This window comes from Dipodomys spectabilis, unplaced genomic scaffold (assembly GCF_019054845.1).
Source record: "Dipodomys spectabilis isolate Male_0828 unplaced genomic scaffold, ASM1905484v1 ptg000002l, whole genome shotgun sequence".
Classification (NCBI taxonomy): Eukaryota; Metazoa; Chordata; class Mammalia; order Rodentia; family Heteromyidae; genus Dipodomys; species Dipodomys spectabilis.
The window spans coordinates 38,063,649-38,080,993 of record NW_024870679.1 but is presented as its reverse complement, the minus strand read 5'-3'; the positions used below and the strand labels follow the sequence as shown (position 1 = coordinate 38,080,993).

The following is a 17,345-nucleotide window of genomic DNA, read 5'->3' as shown; positions in this document are numbered from 1 at the left end:
ATGTGAGCCACTGGTGCCCAGTTGGATCACATAATTTCTGAGCAGAACTATGGCAAGAATTAGCCCTTTTTTTTTTCTTTTTCTTTTTTGCCAGTCCTGGGGCTTGAATTCAGGGTCTGAATTCCTGAGCCTCTTTGTGCTCAAAGCTAGTGCTCTACCACTTGAGCCACAGCACCACTTCTGGCTTTTTCTGAGTTTATTGGAAGTAAGAGTCTTACAGACTTTCCTGCTCAGGCTGGCTTTGAACTACAATCTTCAGATCTCAGCCTCCTGAGTAGCAAGGATTACAGGTGGGAGCCACTGGCACCTGGCAACAGTCTTAATTTTATGCTTATCTCTTACTAAACAGCAAGCTGGGTGAGGGCATAAATCACGTCTTCATGTCCCCATCTGAGCCAGAGCACACAAACTGACTACCTAGACATATTCATACAGAAGGGCGATGAAAAAAGTAAGAATGAGAGCCAGATCCCTATCACCTTGTAGGCAAACAGGAGGATAAACAGGACATCTAGCCAATGGAAGGAAAATGAGAAGGCTTGATGTGGAGAGGTAGGACCCACTTATGAGGTACAGTAAGCTAGTCATTCCCATGCCCTTAAAAGTGAGAACTAGGAACAAAGAAGCAACCTCAGCTACTCAGCCCTGGGCCAGGCCAAAGAAGACCAGGAGAATGTCCCATATATTCTTTCCTTTCCTTCCCTCAATACCAATGGCCTAAAAACTAATTTTTCTGGCTCTCAGACTTCTATTTTCTTCCTGCCTGTCATACAAACCTTCATCTAGCCCTAAAGGTAAATATATTCGTAAATTATCAGATCCTCTAGTGGTATCCCATTAGTGTACAGACAAGTTCTCAAACTCTTAAATTGAGGCCCTTCCTCTCCAGGCCAGTTGGCCTCATTGTTTTATCTCTTCTTATGTCAGGCTTGAAACCATAGGACACCAGTGTTCTTGGTCCCTTCTCTCCCTGGTGCTGTTTCTCACTCTCTGACTCTGTTCATGCTGTCTCCTCTACAGAGATACCTTCCCCTCCCTTACTTCTTTCATAGTAAACTTTAATGTTCTTTAGAACTCAGGCTACATAGTACCTTCTTTAGAAGTCTTCATTGATCCTCAGTTCCACCTATAAAGTGGATGCTCCCTTCCCTATGCCCCTAAACTCAGTACACTGAGTCAACCACAATGAAAGGTGCCAGCTTATTCACATGCTGTGAGGTCTCTGAGGACAAGAACTGTGACACATATTCATGTTCCTAGTCTGAAGCACAGAGGCTTACATAGCTGTGCTTGAAGGATTAACCAAGGAAGAATCAAAACAAGCAAAGTCTATGGGGCATACAGCAGTCACAGTTCTTTTTGCCAAGTCCATTTGCTTGGTTTATTAGCTGCCCTGATAAGGGGAAATGGGATGCTTTCAAGAGGGGAATTAAAATAAAAGCATTCCATTTTAATTGCTTAGTCTCCAAAATAAATCTAAGAATCAGAATCTTATGGAAATCAAGTTGAAAGCAGTTCCTCTCAGCAGGCAAAACATTTTAAAACCCAGCACTCAGATTCTAATCTCATTCCACATTAAAAAACTGAGATGAGGGGGAGGGGGGAGGCTGGGAAGGGAGGTGAAGGGTAAACAAAGGAGGAGGCTGCAATGCTTGGTAAGAAATGTATGCATTATCCTGCGCATGTAATTGTAACCCCTCTGTACAGTATGTTCACAAATAAAATTAAATTAAATTAAAAAAATAAATAAATAAATAAAAAATAAAAAAAAAATAAAAAACTGAGATGAAGCCAAACACTGGTGAGTCAAGTCTGTAATCCTAGCTACTTAGGAGGCTGAGATCTGAGGATTGCAGTTCTAAGCTAGCCTTGGTAGGAAGGACCTTGAGACTCTGACCTCCAATTAACTACTAAGAAGCCAGAGTGTATTAGTAGTTCGTGTGGTTGAGCACTAGCCTGAACACAAAAGCTCAGAGACAGGGCCCTGGTCCTCAGTTCAAGCTCCAACACACACACACACACACACACACACACACACACACACACACGCCACACACACACACACACACACACGCCACACACACACACACACACAGATGGAAGGGCCCTGGTCCTCAGTTCAAGCTCCAACACATACACACACACACACACCAGATGGACACACACACACACACACACACACACACACACACACACACACACACACACACACACACACACACACACCAGATGGAAAACAGAATTGTTAAAAGCCTGTTTAATGAAAATATTTGTCTTAAGAGATTTTTTTTATACACATGACAGAGGAAAAATTGAAAGAATCATATCCCTTAACTTGAAGAAAATAATCAGGTAATACAGATAATTATACATGTATAAGGTATAGCACCATTAGAAAAAATATCCTCCAGGAGAGCTCTACTAAACAAGAAATACATAGTTATATATACCAACACTAAACAATGTACCTGGCACCTTACAAAGTATAAAGGCATAATACAGGTAATATTATGGTTCTCTGAGCTGTGCATATACATATTAAAATCTAGATGAACATAAAATAAATTGTTAACAGTAGTATTTAGGTAAGATTATAAGGTAACTAACTTTTTACTCTTTCTAGTGTTTTGTGGGGGTTTTTTGTTTTGTTTTTGGATCAGTTGTGGGTCTCCAACTCTGGGCCTGGGCGCTGGCCCTCACCTCTTCAGCTCAAAGCACGCTACCACTTGAGCCACAGTGCCACTTCGGTTTTCTGGTGGTTTATTGGAGATAAGAGTCTCACAGACTTTCCTGCCTAGGCTGGCTTTGAACCATGATCCTCAGTAGCTAGGATTACAGGCGTGGGTAGCTAGAATTACAGGCATGAGCCACCGGCGCTCGGCTTTCTAGTGCTTTTATACCTGAAATTTTTAAGTTAACATTGGGAATAAGATATATATTTGGGGGGGGGGGGGGGACGGGACGGTCGTGGGGCCTAAACTCTGGGCCTGGGCACTGTCCCTCAGCTCTTCAGCTCAAGACTAGCACTCTACCACTTGAGCCACAGCACCACTTCTGGCTTTTTCTGCTTATGTGGTGCTAAGGAATTGAACTCAGGGCCTCATGCATGCAAGGCAAGCACTCTGCCCACTCAGCCACCTTCCCAGCCGGATACTAAGTTGTTGTTATTGTTGTTGTTTTAAAGAATATAGTACAGAAGTCCTATAGTTCACAATCAAAATTTCATTACTCTCTTTAAAAGACAGATATTTTCCTTAAAAAAAAAAATCTTAGCCAGGCATGGTGACACATGTCTGCAATCTTAGTACTCAAGAGGAAACAGGAGGATTGCCAGTTCAAGTCTAGCCTAGTCTACATAGCAAAACCCTGTCAACAAAAGAAAAGGATGGGGGGAAAGGGGAGAGGGGAGAAGGGAGGGAAGAATGAAAAGGGAAGGAAAAAAGAAGAAAGGAAAGAAAAAGGGAAAGGACAAAGCAAATCTACATACCTGCATTTATTCGGTTGTTCAATGTCCCACAAAAAGCAGACTGGGATTTCTTCTCAACTTTTCAGTCCATTCAGAGCTAAGCTAAAGACAAAAATAAATAGGTCAGATAGGAGCTAATTGGAAGGAAAGAAAAAGAAAAGACTGATAAGGACACATCTGGTATAAACAGCAAAGAAGATACTACTTTGTTCTGAGAAAGGAAACCAGCACTGTGACTTTGTCACAGCGGAGACTGTCCATTTCCATCTTCCTCCTGATACTGTGACGAACAGTGGGCAACAATGTAGGACACCCAAAAACTCACACTTTTAGAAATAAAGTAGTTTCACAAAGAAAAAGCTACCAAATTCAGTGATTCAAAATTGCTTCCAAGATAACACGATTATCTCAGTTTTCCATCCTATCATTCATATATTTTATCAGACTTGGGACTAGGAAAAGCACAGTCCTGGGCACTATGTAGCAGCAGTAGATGGGGAACAGGAAAGACTTAAGGAATGGTTAGCTCAGAGGCTTGGAAAAGCATCCCCACAGGATTTACATTCAAGGGAGAAATGCACCAACAAAAACAATTCGAACTTCCGTAGAGTGAGTGTGTTACGATATCATCTTGAGTGGCTGTGACCAACCCTAACATGCTGGCAAGAGCTAACTGGTGAAGGTTTTCTGCAGTAGACCAGACTTTAGTAAAAGTAACAATAGGAGACCAGGCAGAAGATACAACAGGAGTTTTGATACTTTTGGCTTTTAATTTGGCTATTTTTGATGTAAATAATTTTTCCAAGAGTCAAAGAATGAACCACTATACTTTCATCTATTTAAAATTAATATAAACAACTGTTTGAATTACTTGAATAGGCATCCTTTCCTATATCAAGACAGCAAATGAAAATTAGCTTAATGTGACCAGGCACTATGGCTCACACCCATATCCCAGCTGCTCAAAAGGTAGAGACTAGAAGGATCACAATCAAGGCTAGCCGAGACAAAAAGTTAGTGAAACCCCATCTTAAGCAATAAGCCAAGAATAGCGTTGGCATGCTTGTCAAGCAAGCTGTGCAGAAGGCTGTTAGGTAAAGGATCAGAGTCCAATGCCAGGCCAGGAGAAATGCATTTAAATACCTGAAAAATAACTAAAGCAAAAAAGGACTGAAGTGCAGCTCAAATGGTAGGACATCTGCCTAGCAAGGATGAGGTCTGAATGCTAATGCCTTGCTGTGACTCTGAAGTAGAACTTAAAATACCTTATTTAGATTCTTCCATCAATAAATAGTTTTGTGCAATTCTCTATGCCAAAAACTAAGCTAGACGAGGAGGACACAACAAAGAAAAATAGTAATATGTCCCTGCCCATCTAGAGCTTTCAGAATAACAGAAGCAGAGAAAATGGAACAAATGTCATTGCAAACAACTAAAAATACCATGAAGCAAAAACAGAGATCATACAACAGGGTGAGTGTGAGCCAGTCTGGGGCTCAAGAGGGCAGTAACATAGAATTAAGATATGATGGTTGTTTCAGCAGTGGAACACCAAGTCAAAAAAAGAAGTCTAGATCAAAGGGTCAGCAGGTGTAAAGGTCCTGAAGAGGGAAGGTGCTAGACCAGGGAATCCTTCTATAACTCTCATCTTCACATCTGCACACAGACCAGCACTAGCAACTCATAGGCAGTTCTTACAAAGAGCAGGTCATTCCAACACCACGTTTTGCCAGATACTGCCATGGGTGAGCGAAAGATGGCCAAAGAACTCCCTGCTGTGGAGTATAAAGAAGCTTGGGCCAAACAGGAAAGGGACATAGACTGAGCACCTGTAGGGCAGGAAGGAATCTGAGTGTTCTATACAAGCCTATTCTTTCAGCAAGGCTACTGCATAAAACTTTTTAGAACTTACAAAGCCTTAAAATATGTACCATTAGACTATGTGTTACTTATACTTAGGAATCACAGACTTTCTTTGAACATTAGGTAAGATTGAAAGGTCAGTACAAAATCATTAAGGTTCTTCTAGAACTAGAATTCCATGACAGCCTGTAAGCAAGGAGACTGGTTTTCCCATCATTCTTACACACACACACATACACATGCAAATATGTGTATGTATGTATATATGTGTGTATACATATGTGTGTGTATGAGTGTATACATATATTCTTTAAACAGGTACATAAAGGAGCTGCTATTGACAAAGCAGTGTATGAATAAAATGCATGCTGATCAAGGTCACCCCTTTCAACATGCTCACCCATCCCCAAAGGGGTTTCCCTTACTTTTCTTAACTTTGTAAGATATGGATTGAATTTTTCTGAGACATGTACTCAAACTTGGTATCTGATACTCCTCCCTCACTGGCTGGCATTTTATCACCTGAGCCACACCTCAAACCCCTACAATGCATTCTCATAAACCCTTCTTCTAATCTTCCCTCTTCCCCCTGACTCCACCCCTTCCAAGTACCAATCTGCAAAGAAATGAAAGGACCTGCAAAAAATTGTAAGTGAAGGCAGACTCATATATACAAAGGATGCAGTTTTTCTCATATGTGGAAGCTAGATTATAAAAGTAAATATGTAGTGTGGCAGGCAAATGTACACCAATGTACTAAAATATGGTAGATTCAGGGAAGAACTCAGTGTAATTCTTAGAAAGGCTAAAGCATTCTTTCTTTTGTTGGTCGTGGGCTTGAACTCTGGGTGCTGTCCCTCAGCTCTTCAGTTCAAGGCTAGCACTCTACCACTTGAGCCACAGTGCCACTTCTGGATTTTTTTTTTTTTTTTTTGCTTATGTGGTACTGAGGAAGCAAACCCAGGGCTTCATGCATGCAAGGCAAGCACTTTACCACTGAGCCACCTTCCCAGCCCTAAAGCATTCTTTCTTTACTGCAAGCAACACTATATATTGAAATCATGGTACACTTACTCTCCTAACTAACCTCCAATATGGTACATATTCATTATTCTTCATCTTAAATTGAGAAAACAAGATTAGCAATCAGATTCTTAGACAATCTATATTTTCTATAGTATTTTGTAGGCTGATTTTTTTAAATTCCTGTTACAATTGACATTCTAACAATTTTTTTAAACAACTATTACAGCACTTAAAAGGCTGGGCACTGCTCTAATAGTCCTTTATATGTAGAACTGTAAATATGCTGTATAAGGAATGACAACTTTTCTCATTAAGAATGTTTTTAGTGTAATTCAAATAATATTTCAATATTTCAAAATAAACAAAGAAACATTATGTAGCTAATTTTTAAAAGAAGTAGAAAACAGCAAAATCATTTTAGAAACACTTTGGCTAATTCCAGGAAACCAATTCAAGTTTCTTACTACATGATATAAAAGAAAAATCTTCAATGTTAAAAACTCAATCCAGCAGAAATTACAATTATCTTTTAAAAAGAACATGATTCACTGGGGCTTGACTCCCACTCAAATGAATACAAAGTAATTTAGAAAACAAGAAGGATAAAAGATGAGCAATTAAAAGCTTTTTGATGAAAGCAGTGAATTCTTCAAGAGGATTACTTCTGTAGCTCAATTTTATAAGATGCTGCTTTGTATGAGAAAAAAAATTCAGAGAAATTTGTAAATGTATTAAATTTTTTTAGTTTCTCACATTCTCATGTAAGTAGCAAATACTTCTGATAGCTTCTGAATGAAAAAAAAGTAAAAGAAACAAAACAGCCCCATGAGTCCGAACACTGACTAACTGCAATATGTGGTATATAACATTATTTCCAATGAGCAGAATTCCAAAAGTCTTGGATAAAAAGATTCCCAAAGGCATCTTTTGAAATACTAGTATTTGTGCAAAGGAAGAACTGAAAAATGTTAGACAGTGAACAAAAGAAAAAGAAATATAGTCCATTTGAATTTTATTATCCATAAGTAGTTGTACAAATGAGGTTCAATATATGAGTACAAACAAATCCTTATCAATGTCACTCTTTGAAAATCATTCTCCCCAACCTCTCCCAACCCCACCAAATATGATCATTACAATGTGGCCAAAGACCACACTACTGGATTTATATGGTAAAAACAGATGAACTTAAAACCAACAAAAGATTCAAAATCAAATGTTATAAGCATCCTTCTTTTCATTAAAGATACTTTCACCTATAGTTATACATGACTTGAGGGAATCAAAGCCTATGCTTTCCAAAGTAGAAAATACAAATAAAATGCTGATGAACTAAACTTAGAAAAACTGAAAATAGATAATGAGAATGTCCTGAAAGTAGCCACTTGATAGAATACAGTTCTAGTACAAGAACCTAACTAGGCAAATAACCATCTTCATATCTCATGGACATTATAACTCTCATAAAAACATTGAGAGCTTAAAGGCTAATCAGTGCAAGTGTGTGACTCTGGCTTCCCAGGGTGGGGGAACAATTTAAATGGTCCAAAGTGATCAGCAGCATTGTCTTCTCTGGATTTTTAGTATTTTTCATAGACTTACATCTATCTAGGAGACTGAGCTCTTTCCAATACCCTCTCCTCTAGAAAAAAAAGAACTGTCATTTTTAAAAATCATGAAAACAACAAGTGGTACTGTGGCTCAAGTGGTAGCACGCTCGCCTTGAGCTGAAGAGCTGAGGAACAGTGCCCAGGCCCAGAGTTCAAGCCCCACGACCGACCAAAAAAAAAAAAAAATCATGAAAGCACCCTACCTTATCTGTGTTCTATCCTACAACTAAGGCACTCCTGTCATCAGTGCTTCGAGGTGGAGGATTCTGGAGGCTACAGCATAAGCCCATATCATGGGGGCCAGGAAAGCCACTGCTTCTTTCTCTTCCAGCTATGCCACCAGTGCTTCACACTCACAAAGCCACAGAAATGTCTTGTGCCTCTGTTACCAGACCCCACGGCTTTACTGAGACCTGGGATAATGGCTGATCAAAGCACTGCAAGATACTGTAAAGCTCATGGATTCTAGCCAAAAAGATGACATAATATAAATTTAAAATCTTTTTTTCATGTCAGTTAGTCAGAATTATGGCTTTTCTATATGCCACTCCTGCCACATAGAATAATTCACTTCTAACTATAGCAGCAGTTCCAGGAAAACCCCAGAATCGTAAATGCTGCTTCACTTACAATAAACTTCTAGGGATGATCAAATAATCAATGCCAAGTCGATAGTTCGAGCTCTCTGTATTGCTCCTAATGAGCCTGCTTTAGCTGAAAGAAGGTTTCTGACCAAAGTGAATACAGTACTTTGCTTAAAGTCAGTAAGTGTCTACCTGAAAACCACATTGTACCAAGATACTGCTGCTGCTAAAGTTCTGGTTTTTTTCTTTTTCTTCTTTTTAACTAATTACTACTAATATACCTAAAGTATTATTAAAGAAGATGGGATATGATTAGTAAGGCCATCCACATATCCTTCTCAGAAGTCAAAAATACAATGCAAAGTAGACAGCCAAAAAGGTGCCATGAAGTGGGACATAGTGGGATATACCTATAAACCCAGCAATCAGGAGTCTCAGGCAGGAGGCTCACAAGTTCAAAGCTAGCTTGGGCTATATACAACTGACTAGGGAGGATAGGAGGGAGGGAAGAGCACTTTTCACCATGTAGTACTTTTTAATCATTCATTTTAAAGTAATTACGAAGCATTTGGGCCACCATGATTAAAAAAAAAAAAAAAAAACAACCTTTCATTTATACAGTACCTTACCACTTAAAAAAAAAAGTGTTCACATCTATAACCACATTCAAGTCTTACAGCCTCTTTCACAGATGAGAAGACTTAGTTTCAGATGTTCCCACAGTCAACTGGCCAGTAAGTGGTAAGAATAAGTCTCAAATACACTTCTTGGACTCCAGCCTCACTGTCCTTCCATTTACCACACTGTCCTGGGGAAGGCACATAGCTTCAGGGAATCCAAAGATGTAACAGGATACCTGTACCCAGCAAAACCTTATGATGTAGCTTCAGCTGGCAAAACTAACTTACACACAGGTACCTTGGGTCAGAAGACACAAAGGGGCCATAGAGTCACAGACAGACTTGCAGTCAAGAAGGCAGAGGGTAATGCTTTGGCCTGTGAATCATATGGGAGAGTGCCCCTCCTTGGGTTTGGAGAAAAGAAGCCTTAAAATGACAGAGAGGTAAGATAAAGCTCTTCCAGGAAAGGGCTGGAAGGGAGGAATACTGCAAAGATAGACGTGCAGGAAAGAACTAGCAGACCAGAAAGGATTGTACAGGAAAAAAGGCAAACAGCATGGAAAAGTGGCAAAGGGTACAAATGAAGACAGTCTGATCTCCCACTTCTTCCTGAAGGCAGTAGGTAAGTTACTCATAAGAAGTTCAGTTCCAGTCCAGTTCTGCCAGAACCTACTTAGTACTGATCAAGGCTCTTAGGCTCTCTAAACTCAAATCTTCCTCAACGAACATGTATTAAATAATCAGGATCCTCACAGTTTGAATACTGGGCCTCCAGTCTCCTTAACCTGGGTCCAAATCTCAGATCGATTATTTATTGTGTGTCCAAAGGGACATATATATAGCTTGGGCTATATCTGGGGGGAGAGGGGGAGGAAAGGAACGGGGAAGTGATGATGCTGGTTTTCACCATGTAGTACTTTTAAATCATTTATCCTAAAGTAATTACTCAGAGTTTCAATGTAAAATGAAAACTATAAAATGATCTAAACTTCACAGGATTGTTGTGCTGCTTCAAGAGTTACTGAACTTCTTATGTTAAAATAAAAAGCTTATACCCATTAGGAAATTGGTTTTTGTAAGCACACTTCAGACTTGAAAATACATTTAGACTTAAAAAAAAAAAAGGAGTAGCTGGGAAGGTGGCTCAGTGGTAGAGTGCTTACCTCACATGCATGAGGCCTTGGGTTTGATTCCTCAGTACCACAGAAACAGAAAACGCCGGAAGTGGCGCTGTGGTTCTAGTGGTAGAGCACTAGCCTTGAGGTGAAGAGCTGAGGGACAGTGCCCAGGCCCAGAGTTCAGGCCCCACGGCGGACAAAAAAAAAAAAAAAAAGAAAGAAAAATAAACAAAACAAACCAATTGACTTACAGGTGTATAAAACCACATTATGGTACATTATAACATAATTTCTCATTAATTTTTATTTCCAAAATGTCAGGAAGCAAAGATATTGAATCTCCTGCTGGTATTTTTATCTGGTAAAGCTTAAAGGTAACCATAATTTAAAAGAATACACAAGAAACAACCTTGTGTCCCCAGCCCCTTGCTAACTTATTTTGTGTGGCCACATTTTCATTTATTTTTCCTTCTATTTGTAAGAATCTTTTGGGGCAGAAATCCATCTAAAATGGGTTCCATAACTTTCAACCTTTATCCATACAATGTCCTTGGGTGTAAATAACAGAAACTAGTTCTGCTTACCTTAGGGAAAAAGTGATTTTAAAAGACAAATAAAGAATATGGACAAGTCTGATATGGACACCACTGGTAGCACCAACAAATCACCAGCAGTCACCACGACTGGACTCTCAACTCAGTTGCAATGATCTCAAGCTACCCCCTCTATCCACACCATTCCCTCTAAATTCAAAGTCCTGGAAAAGAGGGTTCCCAGGGCTTGAACCTAGTACGCCCTCAGTCATTTGTCTATACTTCCTTCAGCTTCTGTATCACAGTGGAAGATCACTTCAGAAATGAAGGCAGATCAAGCACTAGACAATCCCCAAATGGCAAATTCCACTGCAGCATATACTCCAAAAGAAATCCTGAGCATCTCACTCAAAACATGAGTTTTGAGTGGGAAAAGTAAAAATAACAAGATTTAAAAAAAAAAAAAATGTTCTCCTACATAGTACTCTATACTTCTCCTCAGCCAAGAAATTATAATCCATTTGGAATAGCACTGCCAGTGAAGGGTTCACTCCTTTTCATGTTCTTCTCCAGTACCTCCCCCCACCTTTTTTTTTTTTTTTTTTTTTGACGGTAGGAGGGGTAGGGCTAGAGATCAAACTCAGGGATTCACACAAGCTTGGCAAGTGCTCTCTATTACTGAGTTATTCCAAGCCCAAGAATCCATTCTTAAACGCAGTCAGAGCTCTGCAAAAATTATCAGTGTGATGATTTGAACACTCAGCCCTCACCAAGACAGAGCAACAGAGCAGAGCTCCAAGAGCCAACCTTCTACCCTCTTCCCCATACCCAGTTTCCTCTAACATCAGCTGAAATGCTAGTGAGAGCTATGTATCACAACCTGATAGCCCAAGGACCCTATGCTGACAGCCATGCCTTTTCACTCTCTGGCTATGATTCCTACTAAGAAATACATTTTATAATACATATAAATGTCTCAAGTGGTAGATAATCTGCCTAGCAAGTATGATACTTATCCTTGCTATGTGCAATTCACATTAATTTTTATTATACACTATTTTCTTCTATTTAATATGTTTTAAAGAACTAAAACCCACAAATGTGTGTGTATAGTAAAATACATTTTATAGCCAGCCAAGTAATAAATAAGAAACCACATTTAGAAAATACTGGCTTAAAAAATTCAACAAAAAGCTGGGCATCAGTGGCACACTCCTAGCTACTCAGGAGAACTGAGATCATGGTTCAAAACCATCCCAGGCATGAACACCCATGAGACTCTTATCTACAATTAGCTATCAGAAAGAAAGAAAAAAAAACAGGAAGTGGCGCTGTGGCTCAGGTGGTAGAGTGCTAGCCTTGAGCTGAAGAGCTCAGGGACTGTGTCCAGGCCCAGGGTTCAAGAACCAAAACCAAAAAAAAAAAAAAAAAAATCAACAAAAACATTAGGAATTGACCTTAAAATTGCTGTTTTTATCCAATGTGTCTATTTTCCTCAGCAAAGCACAGTCTATTCTCCCAGAATGCTCTTTATTGTTACCTCCTAACTCCACATGTAAGTGCCATGGAGATCTAGAAAAACTGAAACAAATATAAATACATTTTTTAAAGTCTGCCAAAATTTACTACTCTCTCACATGACTTATTGTAATAGTTCCCATTTCTGCTTTTATCACAGCTCTCAATCATGCTTCACATAACATAAGGGGAGAAATTAAGTAAGTAGAATTTGCATAGAACAAGTTCCCTTGTACTATACCAGTTTCCAATCTCCATTCACACTGTGAATGTTTAATCAGCTCACTGAGCTCTATGATGTGTCCCAGCCAAGCATTTCCTGAAACACTTCTGATCCTGGCCAAAGCTATACTTGTCCTATGCATTCCAGCTGTCTGCATAGCTAATAACTATGTGGCAGAAGCCCAAGACTTTATGCCTAATCTCATGACTTCCACAATGCCACCAATATAAATATTAATGAAGGTACCTCTACCTTAGCTTTCTCCAAATGAATACCAAAAGTGCATAGCTGGCTAACTGTTCATATCCATTTACTAATATAAAATCAGTAAATATAATCATATACATTCTACATTTTACAAAGCACTTTTGAATATATGCTTTTCAATCCTCACAATAGCTGAAGTAATTCCTATTTTACTCATAAGCAAACTAAAATTCAAAGATATTATTTGTGAAAGGTGATATGTATGTATTAACTAGAATTCAAATAAAAGTCACTAGGATACAAAGGAAAAAGAAATAACTAAAGAAAAAAAGTATAGTAAACAAAAGATACAACAAGCTAGCAAGCTCTCATTATTATTTATGTATTTATGGTGGGCTCAGGGTCCATCATGCCTGCTTCATTTCCCACATTTTTTTTTTTGGGGGGGGGGGTCGGTCATGGGGCCTGAACTTTGGGCCTGGGCCTGGGCCTGGACACTGTCCCTCAGCTCTTCAGCTCAAGGCTAGTGCTCTATCATTTGAGCCACAGAGCCACTTCTGGCTTTTTCTGCTTATGTGGTCCTGAGGAATCCAAGCCAGGAACTCATGCATGCAAGGCAAGCACTCTACCACTGAGCCACCCTCCTAGCCCGTACACACTTTTTTTTTTAAACATAATCTTTAAAATTTTAATCACATCCAGACAAGTTAGTCCTAACAGCGAAATAAGGACTTGTCCCAGAATAGTGGCTAAATGACAATTCTAGCCAGGCTCTGGTGGCTTATGCCTATAATACCAGAAACTCAGGGGACTAAGACCTGAGGATCATAGTTCAAAGACAGACAGAGTAGAAAAGTTTGTGAGACTCTGTAATTCACCACCAAAAAAGCCGGTAGTGAAGCTGTGGCTCAAGAGATAGAGTATGCCCGGCACTGGTGGCTCACGCCTGTAATCCTAGCTACTCAGGAGGCTGAGATCTGAGGATCACAATTCAAAGCTAGCCCGGGCAAGGAAAGTCTGTGAGACTCTTATCTCCAATAAACCACTAGAAAACCGGGAGTGGCTCTGTGGCTCAAGCGGTAGAGTGCTCACCTTGAGCTGAAGAGCTGAGGGATCTGCACCCAAGCCCAGAGTTCAAGCCCCACGATGGACAAAAAAAAAAAAAGAGGTAGAGTACTAGTCTTGAGGGGAAAAAAGAGCCACCATCTTGGAACATGGATATAGGAAGTAGAGCAGGGAAATAATGAGACCTAGAAAGTCTATGATCTAGTGAACAAGTTTAGAACCACACATGCACTGGGTCCTAATTCTGGATTTTCACTCAAGACATGTCAACTTAAGAAACATCACTAAGTCTCTAAATTTGTTCCTTAATAAGACATGAGAACAATAACTCACATCTTAGTGTTGATAGTATCATGAAGCTCTTGTCAGGGTATAAAGTACTGTATGACTACCCTGGTGACCATAACTCTAACTGACACCTCTTATTGTAAAAGGTAGGTTTGCACAACCCACTTATAAGGGTTCTCATATACACATCTGACTCAGGAGCAAAAATCTTATCCAGTTTATTTCTGTTCCACAGATGATCAAAATCATAGTCTAATCTGAGTTCTTTCCATGGCACATCTCATGATCTTGAGAAAGCCACCAATTTGATGGAGTACAAGTTCTTTGCAGTCATAAATAAGACTGTTTCTTTTCTACAGCCTCAGACTAGATTTAGCATACTACTCTGAAACTAATGTTTCTTTGTCAATTTGTTCAACAGCATTTACTGAGATTATGTACCTGAACCTACAGGTGTTGTAATTATAGGAAGAAATAAGAAAAACAAAATTTTTAATATGAAAGCAGATACAACTTTTTAAAAGTTTCTTTAGTAAAGCAGGACTAGAAAATGTTACACCCAGGAGTGACATTAATAATGAGAAACTGACCATGAGAAGTGCCAAGCTCAATTTACATATAAAGACTGAATTAAAGTATTACTCCCCAACTATGCTCTCTGGAATGTTTTACACCTTCTGTGATGTGATAATAATTATCCTATACATATAGCTTTCACAAAAGGAAAATGGGGGCTCATCAGGAAACAAATTGAAAAAAAATAAAGTCTTATAACATTTTTTGGGGGGGGGTCCGTTCGTGGGGCCTGAACTCTGGGCCTGGGCACTGTCCCTCAGCTCTTCAGCTCAAAGCTAGCACTTCTGGCTTTTTTTCGTTTTGCTTATGTGGTGCTGAGGAATCGAACTCAGGGCCTCAGGTATGCAAGGCTAGCTCTCTAACACTGAGCCACCTCCCCAGCCCCAAGTCTTATAACATTTTAACAACAAAAGCTCTTGCCTTTGCTAGTAAAAAATACAATGAATGTCCAACTTTTGCAAAAATGATTCAGCCAGAAGACCTTTTTTTTCTTTTTTGACACAGAATCTTGCTAAATAAGCCCAGGCTAGCCTTGAACTCAAGATCCTCCTGGCTTAGCCTCCCAAATGAGTACCCAGTGAATGGTGGGATTTCAGGCATCTACAACTTGTTTCTTTGATAAAACATATATTTGGAAGAATCTAAATATAGATGATCTCTGTGTTCTCTTTCATTTATCAAATCCTATAAATATTGTTGAGACCATCAACATGGAAGGGCTTTCCTGAGCATATGACAGAATATACCAGAAATGCCATTATTTCATTCACTTAAATCACATTCCTTCCCTTCTCATCCCCTCCCCCCCACACTTTTGTTCATGCATACACCCTAAAATTATGATCAGTACTTATCAACATGAAGAACACAACAGTTTTGCAATGTTCTTTCACACAGGTTTTCTGGAAGGTAATGCCTGGGACAAGTTACATTTACTCATTACTTAGTAACCTCTGAGGAAATCCTGTAATTCTGATAATAGCAGATGGGCAAAAAGAAAGTAACCCAAAAGAGAGAAAAAGTATTATACACCTAAGAAATGGTGGCTACCGTTCCCAAATCCCTCCCAAATGATCCTTGGCCTTTATTTACCTAAATCTTCTTGTTTTGTTTCCCTTTAACCTACTTGATTTTCCTGTTTTCATTCAGCTTTTTGCAAGTCTTCTCTTTTCACCATCTGACTGGTTGAGTTACATGTCATATTGGCAGCTAGCCACAGAGTTTTCCCAGAACAGAGCCCACTTTTCAGGAAACCCCACCTCATTCTCAGTGTGAGGGAATGACAGAGAAAGAAAGGAGAAGAAAGTGAGATGACAGCAAGTTCAAACAGCTTGCTAAGATTTGGAAGCCCAACCAGAGATCTATTCTTATGAACAGATTCCACCAACACATCATCAATATACATATATTAATTTTATAAACATATTTAGCTTTGGGTTAATTAATTTTTTCTAGTTTGAGAATCCTGTTAACAGTAATAGAGTCCCTGGATTCTTCTGCTATATATTTTCTTGAGCTAGAACATAGAAATAATATTATTAAAAGCAGATAGCAGACCTTGTTAAATTTCCCCATCCCTAATTACTTTCCTCCACAGTTGTGCAGCCTATATATTGGAAATTACTGGTAAAGATCAAATTCAGCATACCTTTCCAAATTCCATAAAACATACTTTCAGAAGAAATGTCAAGTCTAAAAATCACTTACAGATAACTTCCTCTATGTCTTTCTTCATTGACTCAAACACTAATATTCTATAAGTTTCAGGTATAATACCTTACATAAGTACTATTACACCTACAGGAGAGAGAAGCCTGGTTCTAGTGTCTCAGTCTCAGAAGGTGAAGCCTCTCGATTTCCCAATCTCCAAATACTGGTGTGGCCCATGGACTCAAGACTTCGATCTCCAACTTTTCTCTATTTACTTTCACAACCAAAGCAACTGAACCCAGTTGTATGACTTATGTCACTTACATGCTAGCAATTTTCAAATTTATATCTCAGAATTCTGATCTCAAATATCCAACTACCTCTTGGATATCAGTATAAACAGCAACACCACCACAGACCTTCTGCCTTATCCCCAGTGGTCACTATCTTGAACGCCAGTATTCATCATCACAATGTAACAGCAAATCCTCCAAAGGTCAGTCTTGACACATCTCTTTCTGACCCACATCTAAATCATCATTAATTCATTACCTTCAAAATGTGCCATACATGTAAAGTGCTTAGAATTTTTTTTAGGGGCTGGGAAGGTGGCTCAGTGGTAGAGCGCTTGCCTTGCATGCTTGAAGCCCTGGGTTTGATTCCTCAGCACCACATAAGCAAAAAGAAAAAAGCCGGAAGTGGCGCTGTGGCTCAAGTGGTAGAGCACTAGCCTTGAGCTGAAGAGCTGAGAGACAGTGCCCAGGCCCAGAGTTCAGGCCCCACAACCAGACCCCTCCCCCTCCCCAAAAAAAGAATTTTTTTTTTAATGTGCCCCACAGTAAACATTTCTCACCACCACCACTACTCTATTCTCTGTCACCTTTATCATCTTAACACAAGCACCAATTATCTTAACACCAGAAAGTAGGGACTTTTATTCTCTGCTTTATCTGCTATGTCTAAAACATAGGCTCAATAAATAGCGCACAAGTGCTCAA

At 39.4% G+C, this 17,345-nt stretch overlaps 1 protein-coding gene across 2 annotated transcripts in view; it reads right to left on the bottom strand.

Moving 5' to 3' along the window:
• The window catches only part of Jak1 (Janus kinase 1), a 121,064-nt gene that overhangs the window by 51,939 nt on the left and 51,780 nt on the right, over nucleotides 1-17,345 (bottom strand). For both annotated transcript variants that reach the window (XM_042683696.1, XM_042683704.1), the window contains exon 2: nucleotides 3,488-3,568. In XM_042683696.1, the coding sequence (XP_042539630.1) occupies nucleotides 3,488-3,493 (6 nt within the window). In that variant the 5' untranslated portion in view covers nucleotides 3,494-3,568. The remainder of the gene's footprint in view (nucleotides 1-3,487; nucleotides 3,569-17,345) is intronic.